At 46.8% G+C, this 17,797-nt stretch overlaps 1 protein-coding gene across 3 annotated transcripts in view; it reads left to right on the top strand.

Annotated features, from left to right (window-relative positions):
- The window catches only part of CHD2 (chromodomain helicase DNA binding protein 2), a 124,224-nt gene that overhangs the window by 23,356 nt on the left and 83,071 nt on the right, over window positions 1–17,797 (top strand). For 2 of the 3 annotated variants that reach the window (XM_066240294.1, XM_066240293.1), the window contains exons 4-7: window positions 3,358–3,444; window positions 5,126–5,187; window positions 12,616–12,723; window positions 15,196–15,336. In XM_066240294.1, the coding sequence (XP_066096391.1) occupies window positions 3,358–3,444; window positions 5,126–5,187; window positions 12,616–12,723; window positions 15,196–15,336 (398 nt within the window). The remainder of the gene's footprint in view (window positions 1–3,357; window positions 3,445–5,125; window positions 5,188–12,615; window positions 12,724–15,195; window positions 15,337–17,797) is intronic. The other variant, XM_066240295.1, reaches the window with a different exon arrangement.

Raw genomic sequence — 17,797 nt, 5'->3', positions numbered from 1 at the left:
GGACTGGTACCAAATGGCCCACGGCCCCGGGGGTTGGGGACCACTGGGTTAGACCATTGGCCCGATGTGCGGAGGTTGCCAGTTTGATCCCTGGTCACGGCACATTCAAGAACAAATTGATGTTTCTGTCTCTCTCAAATCAATCAGTAAATTTTTAAAAAAACTTAAAAATATCTTAATGAAATCAAGAGCTTTATGCTAAACCAGTTTTATTCTTCTAAGATACAAAGGTTTGCGGTCTCAGATTTTCATAGCAGTGCATGTGATTTTATCCACAAGCTCTGCAGAGTAGCTTCAATAACGTAAAATTAAAGAAACAAAACTGCTTTGAACTCTAGAGGCAGAACTAACTGTGGGATTAACTGTATTATTTCAGCTCTTCCGTCCCTAGCGTGGCCATTGATTGCTTAGTGGGCGTGACCCTCAGGAGAGGGTGGGAGGTTGGGAGGTGCTGGTGGCAGTACTGGGGACAGGACAGTGAAGGTTATCCTCGCTACTTAGCTCACCACCAGAGACGCGCCCTCCAGCGCCTCCAGCCCACGCCTGTCTGCCCACGTGGCGTTGGGCGGAACTTTCACTGATCAGTGTCATTCACAAAGACTGTGCATGTGGAGGAACCCCCAAGGAATCTTGCTCTGAGTGTCACTGAACTGAGAAACTTTCACCGCCCAGACATGTAGCAGAGGGCCTCACTTGGCCATTAGAACCCGGTGCTCTCTCCCAAGGACCTCGACACGTGTTTGCATGAAGCGTAAGGGGCAGAGATGGGGGTGACATCACCTCTGTCTGCACAGTGCAGTGTTCTTTGTCAGTAAAGATGAATTAGCCCCGGGCACCGTAGCTTGCCAAGTGCATTTGAAACTTGCCTGAAATGGTGTTGACTGTCTGGCATTCACAACGGTTAGCTGTAAGTCCTTACGTTTTTAACTTCATTTTAAAAAAGATAAAAGGGAACTAAGAAAGAAGGGAAGTCATTAAGAGTGAATTCTAAGATAGAAGCACAGATTCTATCTTGACAGAAATATTAAAATATACTTTTAACGTTAAGGTGATCAGTTCTAAAAAAGACCAGCCAGTTAGATTGGGTTGTGACTGATGGTTATTCTAAAAGAGTTCTAAAGAAGGGTCTTGGCTTTCTTTATGCGTATCCCTTTCACACGGTAGCTTTTTCATCGAGCAGTTAAATTGGGCATTGTTAGCCCTCACAAGGGTCCAGATGATTGTAGGCTGTGTGCATTATAATATATACTGTACTATCCCGACAGTTGAGCCTGAATGCCTAATATTTCTAGATGATGAAACTAGTTGATGTAGTGACACTAAATAATTTAGCTACCACCCCATTAATAAAAATTAGTAAAATAAGTAAAAGTGAGTTAAGATCACGTGCACTGCACGGAGTAGTTTTGCAGTTCTAGGAGAGGTACGAGTGGGGCTGGGGTGGGCGGGCAGGACTAGAGAAAGCTCTGTACTTCCTCGCGGCCATCCTGGTTCCGATCCTGCAGGAGCTGCCTCTCTGGCCTGGGTCGCCTGCCTCTGGGTCCTCCCCAACTCCTGCCTCTGAGATTCTCAGAGGACAGGTTTGTACCTCCATAAACTGAAGACACTGCCTTCCATGATTGTATCAGACTCTAGCTATAGAATGGCTTAAACTGAAGACACTGCCTTCCATGATTATATCAGACTCTAGCTATAGAATGGCTTAAACTGAAGACACTGCCTTCCATGATTATATCAGACTCTAGCTATAGAATGGCTTAAACTGAAGACACTGCCTTCCATGATTATATCAGACTCTAGCTATAGAATGGCTTAAACTGAAGACACTGCCTTCCATGATTATATCAGACTCTAGCTATAGAATGGCTTAAACTGAAGACACTGCCTTCCATGATTATATCAGACTCTAGCTATAGAATGGCTTAAACTGAAGACACTGCCTTCCATGATTATATCAGACTCTAGCTATAGAATGGCTTAAACTGAAGACACTGCCTTCCATGATTATATCAGACTCTAGCTATAGAATGGCTTAAACTGAAGACACTGCCTTCCATGATTATATCAGACTCTAGCTATAGAATGGCTTAAACTGAAGACACTGCCTTCCATGATTATATCAGATTCTAGCTATAGAATGGCTTAAACTGAAGACACTGCCTTCCATGATTATATCAGACTCTAGCTATAGAATGGCTATTCGTGAGATTTGTTTTTTTGGAGGCCATGCGTTTCTATAACTCAGCTTTTTTTTTTTTTTTGAAAGTCACTGTTGAGGATGTCCTCCCATGGCTTGGTGATGTCATTTTTCATCAAGTTTGTCCCTTTGGGGATCCACCTGACACTTCGCGAGTCTCAGCCAGGGGCATTCTCTCTCCCCTTGCCTCCATTTCCCCATATTTTCATGACATCAGCTGTCACCGTGTTTAATGGCGGAACCCATTTCTAATCCTGGCCTCATGAGGCTCCTTTTGCATATATAATTCCAGTTAAACGTTTCTGCGCAGTGTTGGGATTCATTCTGCCTCATGGGATTGACGTGATGGAAAGAGCACAGCACACTGAACAGCACTTACCTTCCCTGTGGGATGGAGAGGGTGATTCTGGGCTGGGCTCGAATCATCAGAGGTGGAGGAAGGCGGGGCCTTGTGTATTTTCTTCTGTACATTTGTTGGTCTGAGTGTTTTTATGAGATGGTGCTGAAATATATCGTGAAAAAAATTTTCAACTAATTCCTCCTTTACACTTTATATGTTTATTTTTTGTTCATTTTTGAGGATTGTTACTAAAAGTAGTTCTTAAAAGCAGAGGTCTGCTTGCTGCTAAGGGAGTAAGATGAGCAGTCTGGGGAAGAGATAGGGGTCACCCTCTGAGGCTTTCTGATTGAGTGTTAGAACACCTGATCTGTGTGTATCTGGCGTGTTTCACTCCCAAAATACGCACGTGCTGGCCTTGGTATTGAAGGAGATGGGGGGGGGGCCCTGCTTGAGTTTCTCAGATGGGCCAACATGCAGTCAAAGCTGAAATAGAAAACAGTAGGGACTTAAAATGCATCAGTAACTACTTTGTTAATGGAGGCAAGTGTTCTCTTGCCATATTTTTCAACTGTGAGTTTGTATTTTAATGGTGGGTAAGCAGTGTGCCCATGGTTTAACAGCTGTTAGTAATGAAGAGGCGTTGTTAAACTTGAATGTACTGTAGGATAATATGCTTTTTTCTGTTTAAAGATGGCAGTTTATTCACTCAAAACCAAAACTAGCAAAACAGCCCTTTGGATATTTAGTTACTTGGGCATTCTTAAATGAAATGAAGGGCTCCAGAAAAAAAAGATTCATGCATGGTCTGTTAATTTTACAGATGTGGGAAGAATATCCTGATGTTTATGGAGTTAGGCGGTCAAACAGAAGCAGACAAGAACCATCACGATTTAACATTAAGGAAGAGGTAAGAAAAAGAAATGTTTTAAGGCAGTGGTCCCCAACCCCCGGGCCGCAGACTGGTACCGGTCCGCAGAGAAAGAATAAATAACTTACATTATTTCCGTTTTATTTATATTTAAGTCTGAACGATGTTTGATTTTTTAAAAAATGACCAGATTCCCTCTGTTACATCCGTCTAAGACTCACTCTTGACGCTTGTCTTGGTCACGCAATACATTTATCTGTCCCACCCTAAAGGCCGGTCCGTGAAAATATTTTCTGACATTAAACCGGTCCGTGGCCCAGAAAAGGTTGGAGACCACTGTTTTAAGGGGTTCTATTGAAACTCCTTACCTTGCCTCGTTCTTGTTGACTCTGGTATGTATACCATACACAAGACGGCGTCACGATATGAGCTTTTTTAACCTAGGACAGCAAGAAAAGCCACGTGTTTTTTTTTTTTTTAAAAAGAAACCAGAAAGAACGTGTCACACTGAGTGCTTCAGGAGAGTGTTAAGAAGATTATATATACAAAACTGGCCTTAAATTTTTTATTTATTTTTTATTTTTTTATGTTTCTCATAGTAAAATTGATTGTAGCAAGATGTTTACTGTTTAAAATACCTAATTTCTAAACCTCTTAAATCTTTGTTAATGAATAATTTGTCTGGTAAGCAAATAGAACAATGGAAGTTGTTTCAGGTTCATTTCTGTGAAAGGAAAGAGAGTTTGCTTGACATAAAGTAATGTATTTAATTCCTTTAGATTTGGTTTCCTAGCTCATTTTTAGTGCGCAATATAAAATGTTCCACACGTATTGGTGATTTTTACAATTAGTATCATGTGCTAGGTTCTGTAGTTTCTGTAGAATCAGACTTTCTTCATTTTGTGTGATATTTTTTGGATTCTTACCTCTGTATTAGGTTTGCAGATAACATTCTGAAGAGGTACTTTTTTTTTTTTATCTCTCTACTCTTAACTATACTGCTCACAAAAATTAGGGGATACTTCAAAATGAATATGAAGTGATAAAATATCTCCTAGTTTTTGGTAAGCAGTATATATAACTTCCTTCTGCTGAAAGCTAAATACAAATAGGTAAAGGTTAAGGAGCAGTGGGTTTTAGTAAACTTACTTTAAAAATTGAATTGACCATAATGTCCACGTTGCATTTACAGCGTTTTATTTTGTGTGGCCTCCGAGCTGGTTTGCCTGAGCGATCTTTTTCCATAGTGCCTGGGACTGGGCTGCGGAGCCATGGTGGTTATAACCAGCCACACAGTTGTGCAGATCTTTTCTTTGTTGTTTGCATATAAACTACCACATTCTCTGTAGAGCACAAGACTTAAGAACAATAGGGGCAGTTTGCCATTTTGCCTAATTTTGGCGGGCCACGGTGTTCTCTGTGGACGGCGCAGATACAGAGCGTGACCTTTGTCCCGGGAGATTGTCCTCTGCTGCGACCTTGTTGGGTGTCACGCTGGGAGATGTTTCCCGGCCTTAGTGACGGCGCAGCGATGCCACACAGATTAATTTGAAAAGTAGAAGAAGAGTGTGCACCACAGATAGATGCTGAGGTGTCTTTCTGTCTGAAAGCTCATATTGCACGATGTCCTACTGAGTAGATTGTGGAGCCAGGGGGTAATGTTGACCCTGAGAACCGTGAATTAAATTCTGGAATCATTTTTCCCCCTCACGTGCTGAAGGCGAGTAGCGGGTCTGAGAGCGGGAGCCCAAAGCGAAGAGGCCAGAGGCAGCTGAAGAAACCGTAAGTCTTTTCTGGGGGGAATGACCTCACCTGCTAGTTGGGGACATGTCTGCGTTTCTCAGGCTGCCTGCGTTGTGTCTTCAGTCACCCAGTCCCTGAGTCCACTTCTGTGTCCCACTGTCTTGGGTCACTGTCAGCATTCGAAGCCCAGGACTCTCCGTTTCCCACACTGGAGTATGTATTCGCAGGGGCCTGGGCTCCATCTTGGGACACACCCCAACCTATTCCATCTGGTGAGCCCAGTTAACCCAGTCATTTTTCTTCTAAAAAGTGGGCACAGATACCGAACACAGAGGTATTTGGTATTCTAGTCAAGCATGAGCAAATTTATATTTGCCTTTCTTCATTTTCACTTTTTCTTTGTGTTGGCTTGACAAGATTATGTTGGTTGGACACCCATTTTAGTATGAAATTTCACATGGTTGTTTGCATATCATTTAAATGTTACCGTACATAAGCCGGAACATTTTAATACTTAGGCTTAATATGCCAGTTCCTTTATAATGTAGATTATATAAGGTCTACCAGAAAGTTCTGTCCGTTTTTGGAATAAAACAAAATACAGATTATTCTTACCATCAGTAAACTTTATTAAGTAATATAATTGCCATTATTATTAATGATTTTTTTGTCAGCGTGAGGGCAATTTGTATATCCCATTTTTGAAAAATGTTTTATCTTTTGATGCGAAAAATTGAACCAGTACTTGTTTGATATCTTCTTCATTTTTGAATTTTTTGCCCTTCACAAAATTTTGTAAGGACAAAAACAAGTGATAGTCGGAGGGTGCTAAGTCCAGGGAATATGGTGGATGCGACAGACATGCTTCTGTAGCATTTCTTCCTTGTTGAAATTCGTAAAAATTACAGTGGCGTAAATGAACTTTATCAGTAGCCATGGGTACACTATCGCTTCACACATAAGACTAATGTGAATCAACTTTGTTTTAGTTAATTGCTACGTCAGTATGTATACATTAAGTGATAAAAATAGGCACACATGCGCCAAATAAACATGTGCTTACGTGTCGAAACTTGTGATAGAAACGGACAGAACTTTCCGGTAGACCTTACATATTCATTATTTTAAAACTTATTGTAATAATTCGACTTAGGGTGAAAATATATTTGGTTTTCTTTTTTTTTTTTTGAGAAATAGTTAAAAAAAATTATTTTTGGAAGGGGGTGCAGATCTCTTTGATAGTGTGGAATTTATAGCCTGTCTCCTCAGGAGAATGTATAGCAGCATTGCAGAAAAATAAAAGAGAGAGAGAGAAATGTAGGTACTCAGATCTTTGCACATGGATTTAAGGGTTTCTCATGGTAAACGGTTGTGTGTGGCTCCTATTAAGAGCTGCAGTTGGATATTCTTTGTTCCAAAATATTAATAATTCAGTGAATATTTGGTGTAAGGCAGAGTGATTTGAGTTTTCAAATTCCATTTCCTCATTTGCAGGATAGCATAATGCCTGTGCTGCTGACTGAACAGTTACTAGAAAGGTCGCTGTGTCAGGGGTTTAACACTGACCTGCTCAGAGCACACACAGTTTTCTTTTGTGTTCTAAATACTCAGAGGTGGAGAAGTAACTGGATGCAACAGCACTTGTGTCTGAGAAGGTTTTCGTTCTGCCTCAGTCCCGTGGGCTGTTGGGAGACCGTGTGTGTTCTCAGCTGCCCGGTCCAGGTGGCCTTGAGGGGCCTTGGAGAAATGAGTGTCTGTGCTCTCCTTCACCGCCCGCTGAATCCTGCAGGCCACCGGCCTGGGAGCGGCCGCACTGTGCTGGCAGACCTCCCCTGCCCGTGCCAGTGGCCTGGGCCGGCGGGCAGGAACCCACATTGGTACAGCCACTGAACGACTCCTTGGCCTTGCTTCCGTACTTCTTTCCCTCTCCTGTCAGTGCTCCAACCTCGCACAGTTGGCAGCTTTCAGACGCCTTCAAGGGCCTTCCCTTCCCCCCAGTAGAGCCTCTTAGTTCTGTGGGAGCTGGAATGTTTGGGCCCGGGGTAGCCTCGCCTCCCGCCCTCCCCTGGGCAGCTGGCTGGGCTGAGCCCTCAGGGGGTTGGTCTGGTTAGATTACTTGGGGCAGGTCCTAAGGCCCAGTGCTGAAGGCACGCTCTGGGCTCGGAGCTGGTGTGACCAGGCCCAGCGGTTGGGCACAGGGATGTCCCAGGTGAGAGAGGCTCCCTGGAGGGAGGGGCATGCAGAAACACCTGCACAGAGAGGTGCTGTTCTGAAACCCTGCGCTTTGTGCCACAGATTTACAAGAGCAGCTCTTTAAAAAAAATTTTTTTCCAATTAATTTCAAACTTTAGAAAAGTTGTGAGATTAAAAGCACCAGGAATGTATGCCTCTGTACTTCACCCAGGATTACGATTTTTACCCCATTTCCTTTGCTGTCATGGCTGTTTCTAGACACACACAGAATATTTTTTTCTGAGTTGTTGAAGACATACATTTATACATCATGGTCGTTTACCTTTAAATGTCTAAGTGTATTTTCTAAGAATAATGCTCTTTCGTAAGCACAGTTCAGTTGTGACAGAAATAGATTTGGCATTGCTGAACCACTTCTGTCCAAGTCGCATTCCCCTTCTTGTCAGCTGGCCCAGGAGTCATACCTTTTCTAACACTTCCCGCCTCCCCTCCGAGTTCCAGCCTAGGACTAGAGGCTGCATTCACTGTCAGGTGTACATAATCAGGAGCATTGTCACACACGGGCTTTTACTGCTTTTATGACATAGACATTTTTGGAAAATGTGGCTTTAACAAGGGACTGATCCCCAGAGTCAGAGTGTGAATTAGCATTTTAAAAACGTAGAAGTGTCACAGCATTCTGTCCCTGCAGGGTACATCTGCAGGGTTGGGAAGTCATTCTTGTAACCAACAGGCCATCTTTTCCCCTTACATAAAAAGTGACTGAATATCGCTGTCCTAACTTACTTCCCCCCACCCCTGCCACTCTGTTCTTGAAAATTGAAATTTAAAACAATCCAGCATCGTCGGAGACACACACACACACACACACACACACACACACAGACCTCTGCTCGTTCAGATCCTCCCAGAATGTGCCCACCTGGCTGTGATTTGTCCTGACCCTTGGACATCAGGGTCAGGGTTGAGAGTCGCAGAGCTGGGTGTTTGACAGGGTCGCCAAACAACTTGTTTTTAGGGGCCTCCAGTTTCTTTCTCTAGGAGGAGGCCTGGGGACCAGCTGATGAGCTAAGTTCTTCTGTACCTTCTCATACTGGAAAATTCCTCCTGGTTGTCTGGAAGTCTGTCCATCTGCAGTCTTAACGGGAAAATGCCCGCCTTGGTGTCCGTTCTCCCAGGGTTCACTGCCGTTTCGGCCTCTTAAAATTCGCAGTGCCTGGTGGGGTGTGTACTTTACAGCTGACACTTGACTGAGGGTCTTTCTCAGATAATCTCTTGTCTCTTAGGTCTTTTATTTTATTTTTTGGTAAGGGAAAGTTTACTTTAGAGATTTGAAGAGGCAGAAGAAGGGTCCCTGGAGCTTAGGAGGAAAAGGGAGAGCAATCCACACCTCGAGGGATGGAGAGGGCAGAGAGGCGCGGGCGTGCTCCGGGGAGCGAGTGAGCACCCTCCCTCAGGTCTCACTTGTTCCTGTTCTTTCACACCCGCGTCCTGTAAACCGCTTCTCCGCAGTCTGACTGTGCGAGCCCCTCCCTCAGGTCTCACTTGTTCCTGTTCTTTCACACCCGCGTCCTGTAAAACCGCTTCTCCGCAGTCTGACTGTGCGCGCCCCTCCCTCAGGTCTCACTTGTTCCTGTTCTTTCACACCCGCGTCCTGTGAGACCACTTCTCCGCAGTCTGACTGTGCGAGCCCCTCCCTCAGGTCTCACTTGTTCCTGTTCTTTCACACCCGCGTCCTGTAAACCACTTCTCCGCAGTCTGACTGTGCGCGCCCCTCCCTCAGGTCTCACTTGTTCCTGTTCTTTCACACCCGCGTCCTGTAAACCACTTCTCCGCAGTCTGACTGTGCGAGCCCCTCCCTCAGGTCTCACTTGTTCCTGTTCTTTCACACCCGCGTCCTGTAAACCACTTCTCCGCAGTCTGACTGTGCGCGCCCCTCCCTCAGGTCTCACTTGTTCCTGTTCTTTCACACCCACGTCCTGTGAAACCGCTTCTCCGCAGTCTGACTGTGCGCGCCCCTCCCTCAGGTCTCACTTGTTCCTGTTCTTTCACACCCGCGTCCTGTAAACCACTTCTCCGCAGTCTGACTGTGCGCGCCCCTCCCTCAGGTCTCACTTGTTCCTGTTCTTTCACACCCGCGTCCTGTGAGACCACTTCTCCGCAGTCTGACTGTGCGCGCCCCTCCCTCAGGTCTCACTTGTTCCTGTTCTTTCACACCCACGTCCTGTGAGACCACTTCTCCGCAGTCTGACTGTGCGCGCCCCTCCCTCAGGCCTCACTTGTTCGTGTTCTTTCACACCCGCGTCCTGTAAACCACTTCTCCGCAGTCTGACTGTGCGCGCCCCTCCCTCAGGTCTCACTTGTTCCTGTTCTTTCACACCCGCGTCCTGTGAGACCACTTCTCCGCAGTCTGACTGTGCGCACCCCTCCGGGAGGCCCAGCTGCTCTGCCCGGGTCCTGGGGGCTCTGCGGCCCTGTGGGCAGTCTCCCAGGGTCTAGAGACATCATCCTGTCTTCCCTGCCCACCGTCACTCCGTCCTCGGTGCTTAGTGGACACATGCTGTCTAGGCTCTGGGGCAGCAGAGGAAGTCAGGTGCTGAGTGCAGTTCGGCATCCGGAGGTCTTTGTTTTAAAGAGAGACTGGAGGACTAGCAATGCTAATAGCAGTGCTGAGTGTCGTAACTCAGGGCGCTTCCAAAGCACCTCCCTGTTTGACTCACACACCAACCTGGCTCATTCTTCCTGACTGACTGCCTTGCTTAGCAAAGCACTGTCTCGCCTTGGAGCCGAGCTCTGGTGCAGAGAGGAACAGGTGTGGCCTTGCCCCAGGAACTCGGCCACAGTTAGGGGAAAGGATATGAAACAGTCCCCGGAGCCTACCACTGCCTTTTCGTGGAAGGCTTGAAAACAATGCTTTTCCCCTTAAGTCTATAGAAACCCAAGTGGAGGGTGTGCCTCCTGCACCTCTCGGGAGGGGTCTCGGGACCCGCAGATCTGCCGCATCTTGACGACAGGCCCCGCTATGGCTTGGACACTTTCTGTGGTGAAGAAGATCAATTTGACTTAGCAGTTCTGCTGCCATTGTCATTAGCATGACCCCATTTTCTGTACAGAGACTGATACAAAATTGCAGAGAAACCTCAGGTACTTTCCTATGTTTTTTTTTCCCTTAGACATTTCATGCCAGTAGCTATTATGTGTTCCTTCTTCCCTACAGATGAGAAATGCGCTAGGTACCTGTGATACCTTGTTTGGTTTCCAGGTAATCTACAAACACGGGGGGAGTAGGATATGGCTCTTTGATGCCAAGATCTCAGGGAGCAAGGAAACATCTTCCATGTCTAATAACTATTGAGAGCTACACCTTTGGCCGGACAGATTATTTAGTAGGTAGTAGGTTTATCATTGAAAAATAGTTTTAGGAACTGTTTCCTTAAAGGTAGTCTAATGATAAGATATCTAGTATGAGAATTCTTAAAGACTTCTCTAAGTGCTGTCTCTAACTGCTGTCAGCGTCATCAGTGAACTTGTTAAAATTAAAAATTTAAGCCCCGGCCGGATAGCTCGGTTGGTTTAGACCAGGAGTCGGGAACCTTTTTGGCTGAGAGAACCATGAACACCACATATTTTAAAATGTAATTCCATGAGAGCCATACAACGACCCGTGTACATTATGTGTTATCCAATAAAAATTTGTTGTCCCGGAGGGCAGCTGTGATTGGCTCCAGCTACCCACAACCATGAGCGGTAGGAAATGAATGGATTGTAATACATGAGAATGTTTTATATTTTTAATGTTGTTGTTATTTTTTTATTAAAGATTTGTCTGCGAGCCAGATGAAGCCATCAAAAGAGCCATATCTGGCTCGCGAGTCATAGGTTTCTGACCCCTGGTTTAGACTCTAGGTTGGCAAACTCATTAGTCAACAGAGTCAAATATCAACAGTACAACTATTGAAATTTCTTTTGAGAGCCAAATTTTTTAAACTATATATATAGGTAGGTACATTCCTTATTGAGGTAGTACCCGCATGTGGTATTTTGTGAAAGAGCCACACTCAAGGGGCCAAAAGAGCCGCATATGGCTCACGAGCTGCAGTTTGCCGACCAGGGGTTTTGACCATCATCCTGAAGCGCAAAGGTTGCCTGTTTGATCCCCGATCGGGTCACATACAGGACCAGATCTGTGTTCTTCTCTCTGTCTCTCTCCTTTCTCTCTAAAGTCAATAAACTAAAAAATACTAAAAGAAAAATTCAGCCTCACATTAGACCTGCTGCATCAGAAACTGGCTGTGGCCCAGAAGCCTGTTTTAACAAGCTCTTTAAGTAGCTTGATCGATGCTGAAATTTCTGATTGAGTGTATACACTGCTCATAGAAATGAAGAGGAATCAGGGGACATCCAGACACTCTAGTACTTTCAGCCTTCTGTGTAGTACATCTTCACCAGTGAAATAAAAGTTGGTTTTGCATCTCATTTGCATAATCAAACAACTTTCTTTGACTTGTTTGCTTTTTGTTTAATAAAAAAAATCAAATGCTGCTTTTTTTAATCGCTTCATTCATTTTGAAATATCCTCTAATTTTTGTGAGCAGTGTATTGTGGCTTCAATCTGCTCATGATAGCAGTCAAAGCAAAATAGAATGTGAGTGATATTTCCAGAACAAGTCATTTTAAAAAAATACAGCCTTAGATTCCATTTTCATTTATTGTGTTACAAGAGATAAAATAGGAACATGTATTCCACAGACCCGGGAAGAACACAAACGACTTTTACATGGAGCTAAAAGAAACCTCTAGCATCATAGATAAGATAAATGTGTTCTGCCTGACCAGGCGGTGGCGCAGTGCATAGAGCATCGGACTGGGATGCAGAGGACCCAGGTTCGAGACCCCGAGGTCGCCACCTTGAGCCCGGGCTCATTTGGCTTGAGCAAAAAAAGCTTACCAGCTTTAGCCCAAGGTCGCTGGCTCGAGTGAGGGGTTACTCGGTCTGCTGAAGGCCCGCGGTCAAGGCACATATGAGAAAGCAATCAATGAACAACTAAGGTGTCGCAACGAAAAACTGATGATTGATGCTTCTCATCTCTCTCCGTTCCCGTCTGTCCCTATCTATCCCTCTCTCTAACTCTCTCTCTGTCCCTTAAACCCCCCCCCCCGGGTTCTGCCTTTTGGATAACTAGATCCAAATTGGTGGTGTCAAATTGTTTAAGTTCAACAATTGGGAGAATTCCTTCAGAAAAAAAATCAATTCTGCTTTGCTTTTGATCACAGAGAAAAATGGAAGCGGGAGCCCTCAGAAGATGAACAGGAGCAAGGCACCAGTGCAGAGAGTGAACCAGAGCAAAAAAAAGGGAAAGCCAGGAGGCCCATCCCCCGAAGGTGCAGTGTGCGCTCGAACATCTCTGCTTCTGGCTGGCTGACGGTGCTTAGGCGGAGATGCTGCTGCGCTTAGAAAGGGGCCCTCGTTGGCGGGACACGGGGCGCGCTGTGTGAGGACCCTGGGTCTGGAGTGCCCACGGTGCCCTTTTGCCGGCCTGCATCATTAGCAAATGATTGGACGATGGGGCTGCTTATACTGATTGTGGGTGTTTGCACGGTATCGCTTACTCCACGGCGATTAGTTAGGGGGAAGAATGTGTCTTCTCTTTAAAAAAGCTCCTTGTGTATTTGACTACTGCGTAAGATCTTTTTTCAAGTGAGGGGAGAGGAGAGACACAGACTCCTGTATGCACTCAGCAGTCCTCATCTGGGGCCATGCCTGTAACTGAGCTATTATCCTATTAGCACCTGAGGTGGAGGCTCCACAGAGCCATCCTCTGCCTAGGGCCGATGGGCTTAGGTTTGCTGAGTCATGGCTGCCGGAGGAGAAGAGTTAGAGAAAGTAGGGAAGAGTGAGGGGGAGAGAAGCAGATGGTTGCTTCTCCTGTGTGCCCTGACCAGGAATTGAACCCAGGACTTCCACATGCTGGGTCAGTGCTCCACCACTGAGCCAACTGGCTAGGGGGCCTGAAGAATCTAATTCTTAAGTTTGAAACACTGATTGCCTGGTTGAAAGCATACTTGACTGTTTATTACCTTGTTCGTATAATCTATACAACACTGAACAGAGCATCTAATCGTACAGGAAAGGAAGTAGGCCGAGGTGGCTGGAGATTGGTAATGTTTGACCCGACGAATGGCAACAGGAGGCCCTGGTATTGGGAAAGGGAGGTCCCAGGAAAATTGACCTCCTCTAAGGTCAGTGTAGGATGGGGTTGGATTTCACCACCTCGTTTTGTCCGGCCTGCCAACTAAGTATCGCTTCAGAGATGAACATTTGTAGTTAGATGATAGGGAACACCAAATTTGAATTCTAACAGTTGTTCTTCTTATTCGTAGGTATCACAAAAAATACCACTTGATGATTACTATTTTATTTTGAATTTGTCACTAAAAATTACGGGAAAGTTTATTTTCTTTTGCTGTTTTAAATTCCTATGCAGTCGCTTCAGTTTTGCCTCTTGTCTGGGAAAGCCAAAACTACCCTCTGGTTATCGACAGCAAATGCTGGCCTGCACCTAGCTTAGGACACTGTTCCTGTCCCCGCCCCACAGGGAAGGTCATCGGCTGCATCTGTCTCCTTTCAGCTGAGTCTCAGCTCACAGCACAGTTCTGTTTTCTACATTCTCCTCATCATTTATCACAGTGGTCCCCAACCTTCTTTGGGCCACGGACTGATTTAATGTCAGAAAATATTTTCACGGACTGGTCTTTAGGGTGGGACGGATAAATGTATCACGTGACCGAGACAAGTGTCAAGAGTGAGTCTTAGATGGAGGTAACAGAGGGAATCTGGTCATTTTTTAAAAATAAAACATCGTTCAGACTTAAATATAAATAAAACGGAAACAATGTAAGTTATTTATTCTTTCTCTGCGGACCGGTACCGGTCCGCGGCGTGGGGGTTGGGGACCACTGATTTATTAGACCCTTGATCTTGCATCCGCTGTGGTAGTGTTGGGCATGGTAGGTCCAAGAGAGACAGACGGATGTGATAGCTTCCATCTCCTGTTTTTCTCTCTCACCTTTGTTCCACGGAGAGCGTGGTAATTTTGGGGTTTCCTTGTGTGAGCTCCTAGATTACGGCCCTCAGTCCAGGCTGTGTGTGGGAGTCCCCTGGGGCTGTGGCCTCCGACTGCTCCATTGGTCTGAGGTGGGGCAGCCTCTCAGGCGGTCTTCCTGGTGCCCTTGATACACATGTACGAAATGTATATGTATAGTTATTTCTGGTCCTTTTCTTTCTGTGCAGACTATACATTCCATGCATCTTGTGTATTTTTTTTTCATGATCTTGGAAATGTTTAATTTACATCTGTACACGGAAAACTCCCTCCGCCCCCTTTAAAGAAATGGCTCCACAGTATTCTGTTTATTGAACTAGTTCCCAGTTGATGAACACTTAAGAGTTTTTCTAATCTTCTGTTACAGCAAATAATAATCAGTGAACACCCTAATATGCCTGTTTGGTGTGTATCTGTAGAATCAGTTCTAGAAGCAAAGTTGTTACACTGGTACGTTTGAGAGCTGTTCCCAAACTGCCCTGCACAGAGAAGCCATCGCGCTGTGCTGTGTGTCTGTCAGGGGTCCTGAGGACAGTTGAGATCCCCAGCCTCGGGACCGCCCTGTCTCCTGTATTTGACTTTGTTTGGCATTAGGGACCCTTCCACGTTGAAAAGGCAGATCTCTAGTGAATGAGGATGGCACCCGGGAACCAGACAGACATTTCCAGTGTTCCCCTGGTTAATAATACGGATTCGAAGTAAACACCAAACGGTAGAGTAAACATTGCCGTTTCTGCTCTTCTCATTTTAGAGCAGTGCCCAAATCCCGTGTCAGAAAGCAACCTAAGCCTCAGCGTGGGAAGAAAAAAAAGCCGGAGTCTTCTGACGACGACGACGAAGACAACGAAGCTCCCAAAAGGCAGACTCGGCGCCGGGCGGCTAAGAATGTCAGGTAGGCCCGACCCGAGGGGTTCTCTAGTGGGAGGGGACGGGGCGGGGCGGCTAAGAATGTCAGGTAGGCCCGGGCCCGAGGGGTTCTCTAGTGGGAAGGGGACGCAGCGGGGCGGCTAAGAATGTCAGGTAGGGCCCTGGCCGGTTGGCTCAGCGGTAGAGCGTCGGCCTAGCGTGCGGAGGACCCGGGTTCGATTCCCGGCCAGGGCACATAAGAGAAGCGCTCATTTGCTTCTCCACCCCTCCGCCGCGCCTTCCTCTCTGTCTCTCTCTTCCCCTCCCGCAGCCAGGGCTCCATTGGAGCAAAGATGGCCCGGGCGCTGGGGATGGCTCTGTGACTTCTGCCCCAGGCGCTAGAGTGGCTCTGGTCGCAACATGGCGACACCCAGGAGGGTCGCAACATGGCGACGCCCAGGATGGGCAGAGCATCGCCCCCTGGTGGACAGAGCGTCGCCCCTGGTGGGCGTGCCGGGTGGATCCCGGTCGGGCGCATGCGGGAGTCTGTCTGACTGTCTCTCCCTGTTTCTAGCTTCAGAAAAATGCAAAAAAAAAAAAAAAAAAATGTCAGGTAGGCCCGGGCCCGAGGGGTTCTCTAGCGGGAGGGGGACGGGGCGGCTAAGAATGTCAGGTAGGCCCGGTCCCGAGGGGTTCTCTAGCGGGAGGGGGACGGGGCGGGGCGGCTAAGAATGTCAGGTAGGCCCGGGCCCGAGGGGTTCTCTAGCGGGAGGGGGACGGGGCGGGGCGGCTAAGAATGTCAGGTAGGCCCGGTCCCGGGGGGTTCTCTAGCGGGAGGGGGACGGGGCGGGGCGGCTAAGAATGTCAGGTAGGCCCGGTCCCGAGGGGTTCTCTAGTGGGAGGGGGACGGGGCGGGGCGGCTAAGAATGTCAGGTAGGCCCGGTCCCGAGGGGTTCTCTAGCGGGAGGGGGACGGGGCGGGGCGGCTAAGAATGTCAGGAAGGCCCGGTGCCGAGGGGTTCTCTAGCGGGAGGGGGACGGGGCGGGGCGGCTAAGAATGTCAGGAAGGCCCGGTTCCGATGGGTTCTCTAGTGGGAAGGGGACGGGGCGGGGCGGCTAAGAATGTCAGGTAGGCCCGGTTCCGATGGGTTCTCTAGCGGGAGGGGGACGGGGCGGCTAAGAATGTCAGGTAGGCCCGGGCCCGAGGGGTTCTCTAGTGGGAAGGGGACGGGGCGGGGCGGCTAAGAATGTCAGGAAGGCCCGGTTCCGATGGGTTCTCTAGCGGGAGGGGGACGGGGCGGGGCAGCTAAGAATGTCAGGAAGGCCCGGTTCCGATGGGTTCTCTAGCGGGAGGGGGACGGGGCGGCTAAGAATGTCAGGTAGGCCCAGTCCCGAGGGGTTCTCTAGCGGGAGGGGGACGGGGCGGGGCAGCTAAGAATGTCAGGTAGGCCCGGTTCCGAGGGGTTCTCTAGCGGGAGGGGGACACAGCATCAGTGACGGCTGTGGGCCTGGTTCGAAGCCCAGCAGCACGCGTGCAAGAGGCAGAAGTAATGGCCGCTGTCCTGTGGAGGTGTTTGAAGGTCCGGTCTGTGTTCCGGCAGAAGAGAGTCATGTTGGCCAGTGGCAACACGGAACAAGTTAACCATAGCTGATTTCAGGCCTTTGTTCCTGTAGAAAGAGCTGCTTCAAGTTCAAGGCCTGTCAAGGTTGCTTAGTAATGTTACCTTTGTTTCATGACATCCTTTTTTAGGAAAGATGTTTGGGTTGTGTTCTTGCTTCCGAAATTGCTCTTTGAATTAGACAAAATTTTTTGAACATAGCTTATATATTGATATTTGGGGAATAATAATTTTATCAGCCTTAATAGGCTCTGTGCATAAACATAATGAAATAAGGGAATGCATACATGCAAAAATATTTTATTTTTGCCTGACCTGTGGTGGCGCAGTGGATAAAGTGTCGACCTGGAAATGCTGAGGTCGCCCGTTTGAAACCCTGGGCTTTCCTGGTCAAGGCACATATGGGAGTTGATGCTTCCAGCTCCTCCCCCCTTCTCTCTCTCTCTCTCTCTCTCTCTGTGTCTCTCCCTCTCCTCTCTAAAATGAATAAATAAAAAAAAAGTAAAAAATATTTTATGTGAATCGAAGGGCATTTAATTTTTTTTAAAGGGCATGCAAATATTTTGGTCTACTTAAGAGATGTTGATCCTCGGGTCTGGAGATATTTATAACCTGTCCAATGTAGCCAGTTAATTGTTCCAAAGCCAGGACTAGGCTTCACATTTGCTGATGTAGAGCTTTTCCCTCCCACTTGTATCCATGGTTATTTTTTCCTCTGTGTAACTCCCAAACCACTTGTTAATATACAGCTCACAAACATTAGGGGATATTTTATCGCTTCATGTTCATTTTGAAATATCCCCGAATTATATATGATGGAAGACACATTTGAATATTCTGTTACTAAGAAGTATGTTTATTGAAATTCTCAAAAGTTTGAAAAAACTTA

Source organism: Saccopteryx bilineata, chromosome 7, assembly GCF_036850765.1.
Source record: "Saccopteryx bilineata isolate mSacBil1 chromosome 7, mSacBil1_pri_phased_curated, whole genome shotgun sequence".
Taxonomy (NCBI): domain Eukaryota; kingdom Metazoa; phylum Chordata; class Mammalia; order Chiroptera; family Emballonuridae; genus Saccopteryx; species Saccopteryx bilineata.
The sequence above is the reverse complement of the archived record's forward strand: the minus strand, read 5'-3'. Positions and strand labels throughout refer to the sequence as shown.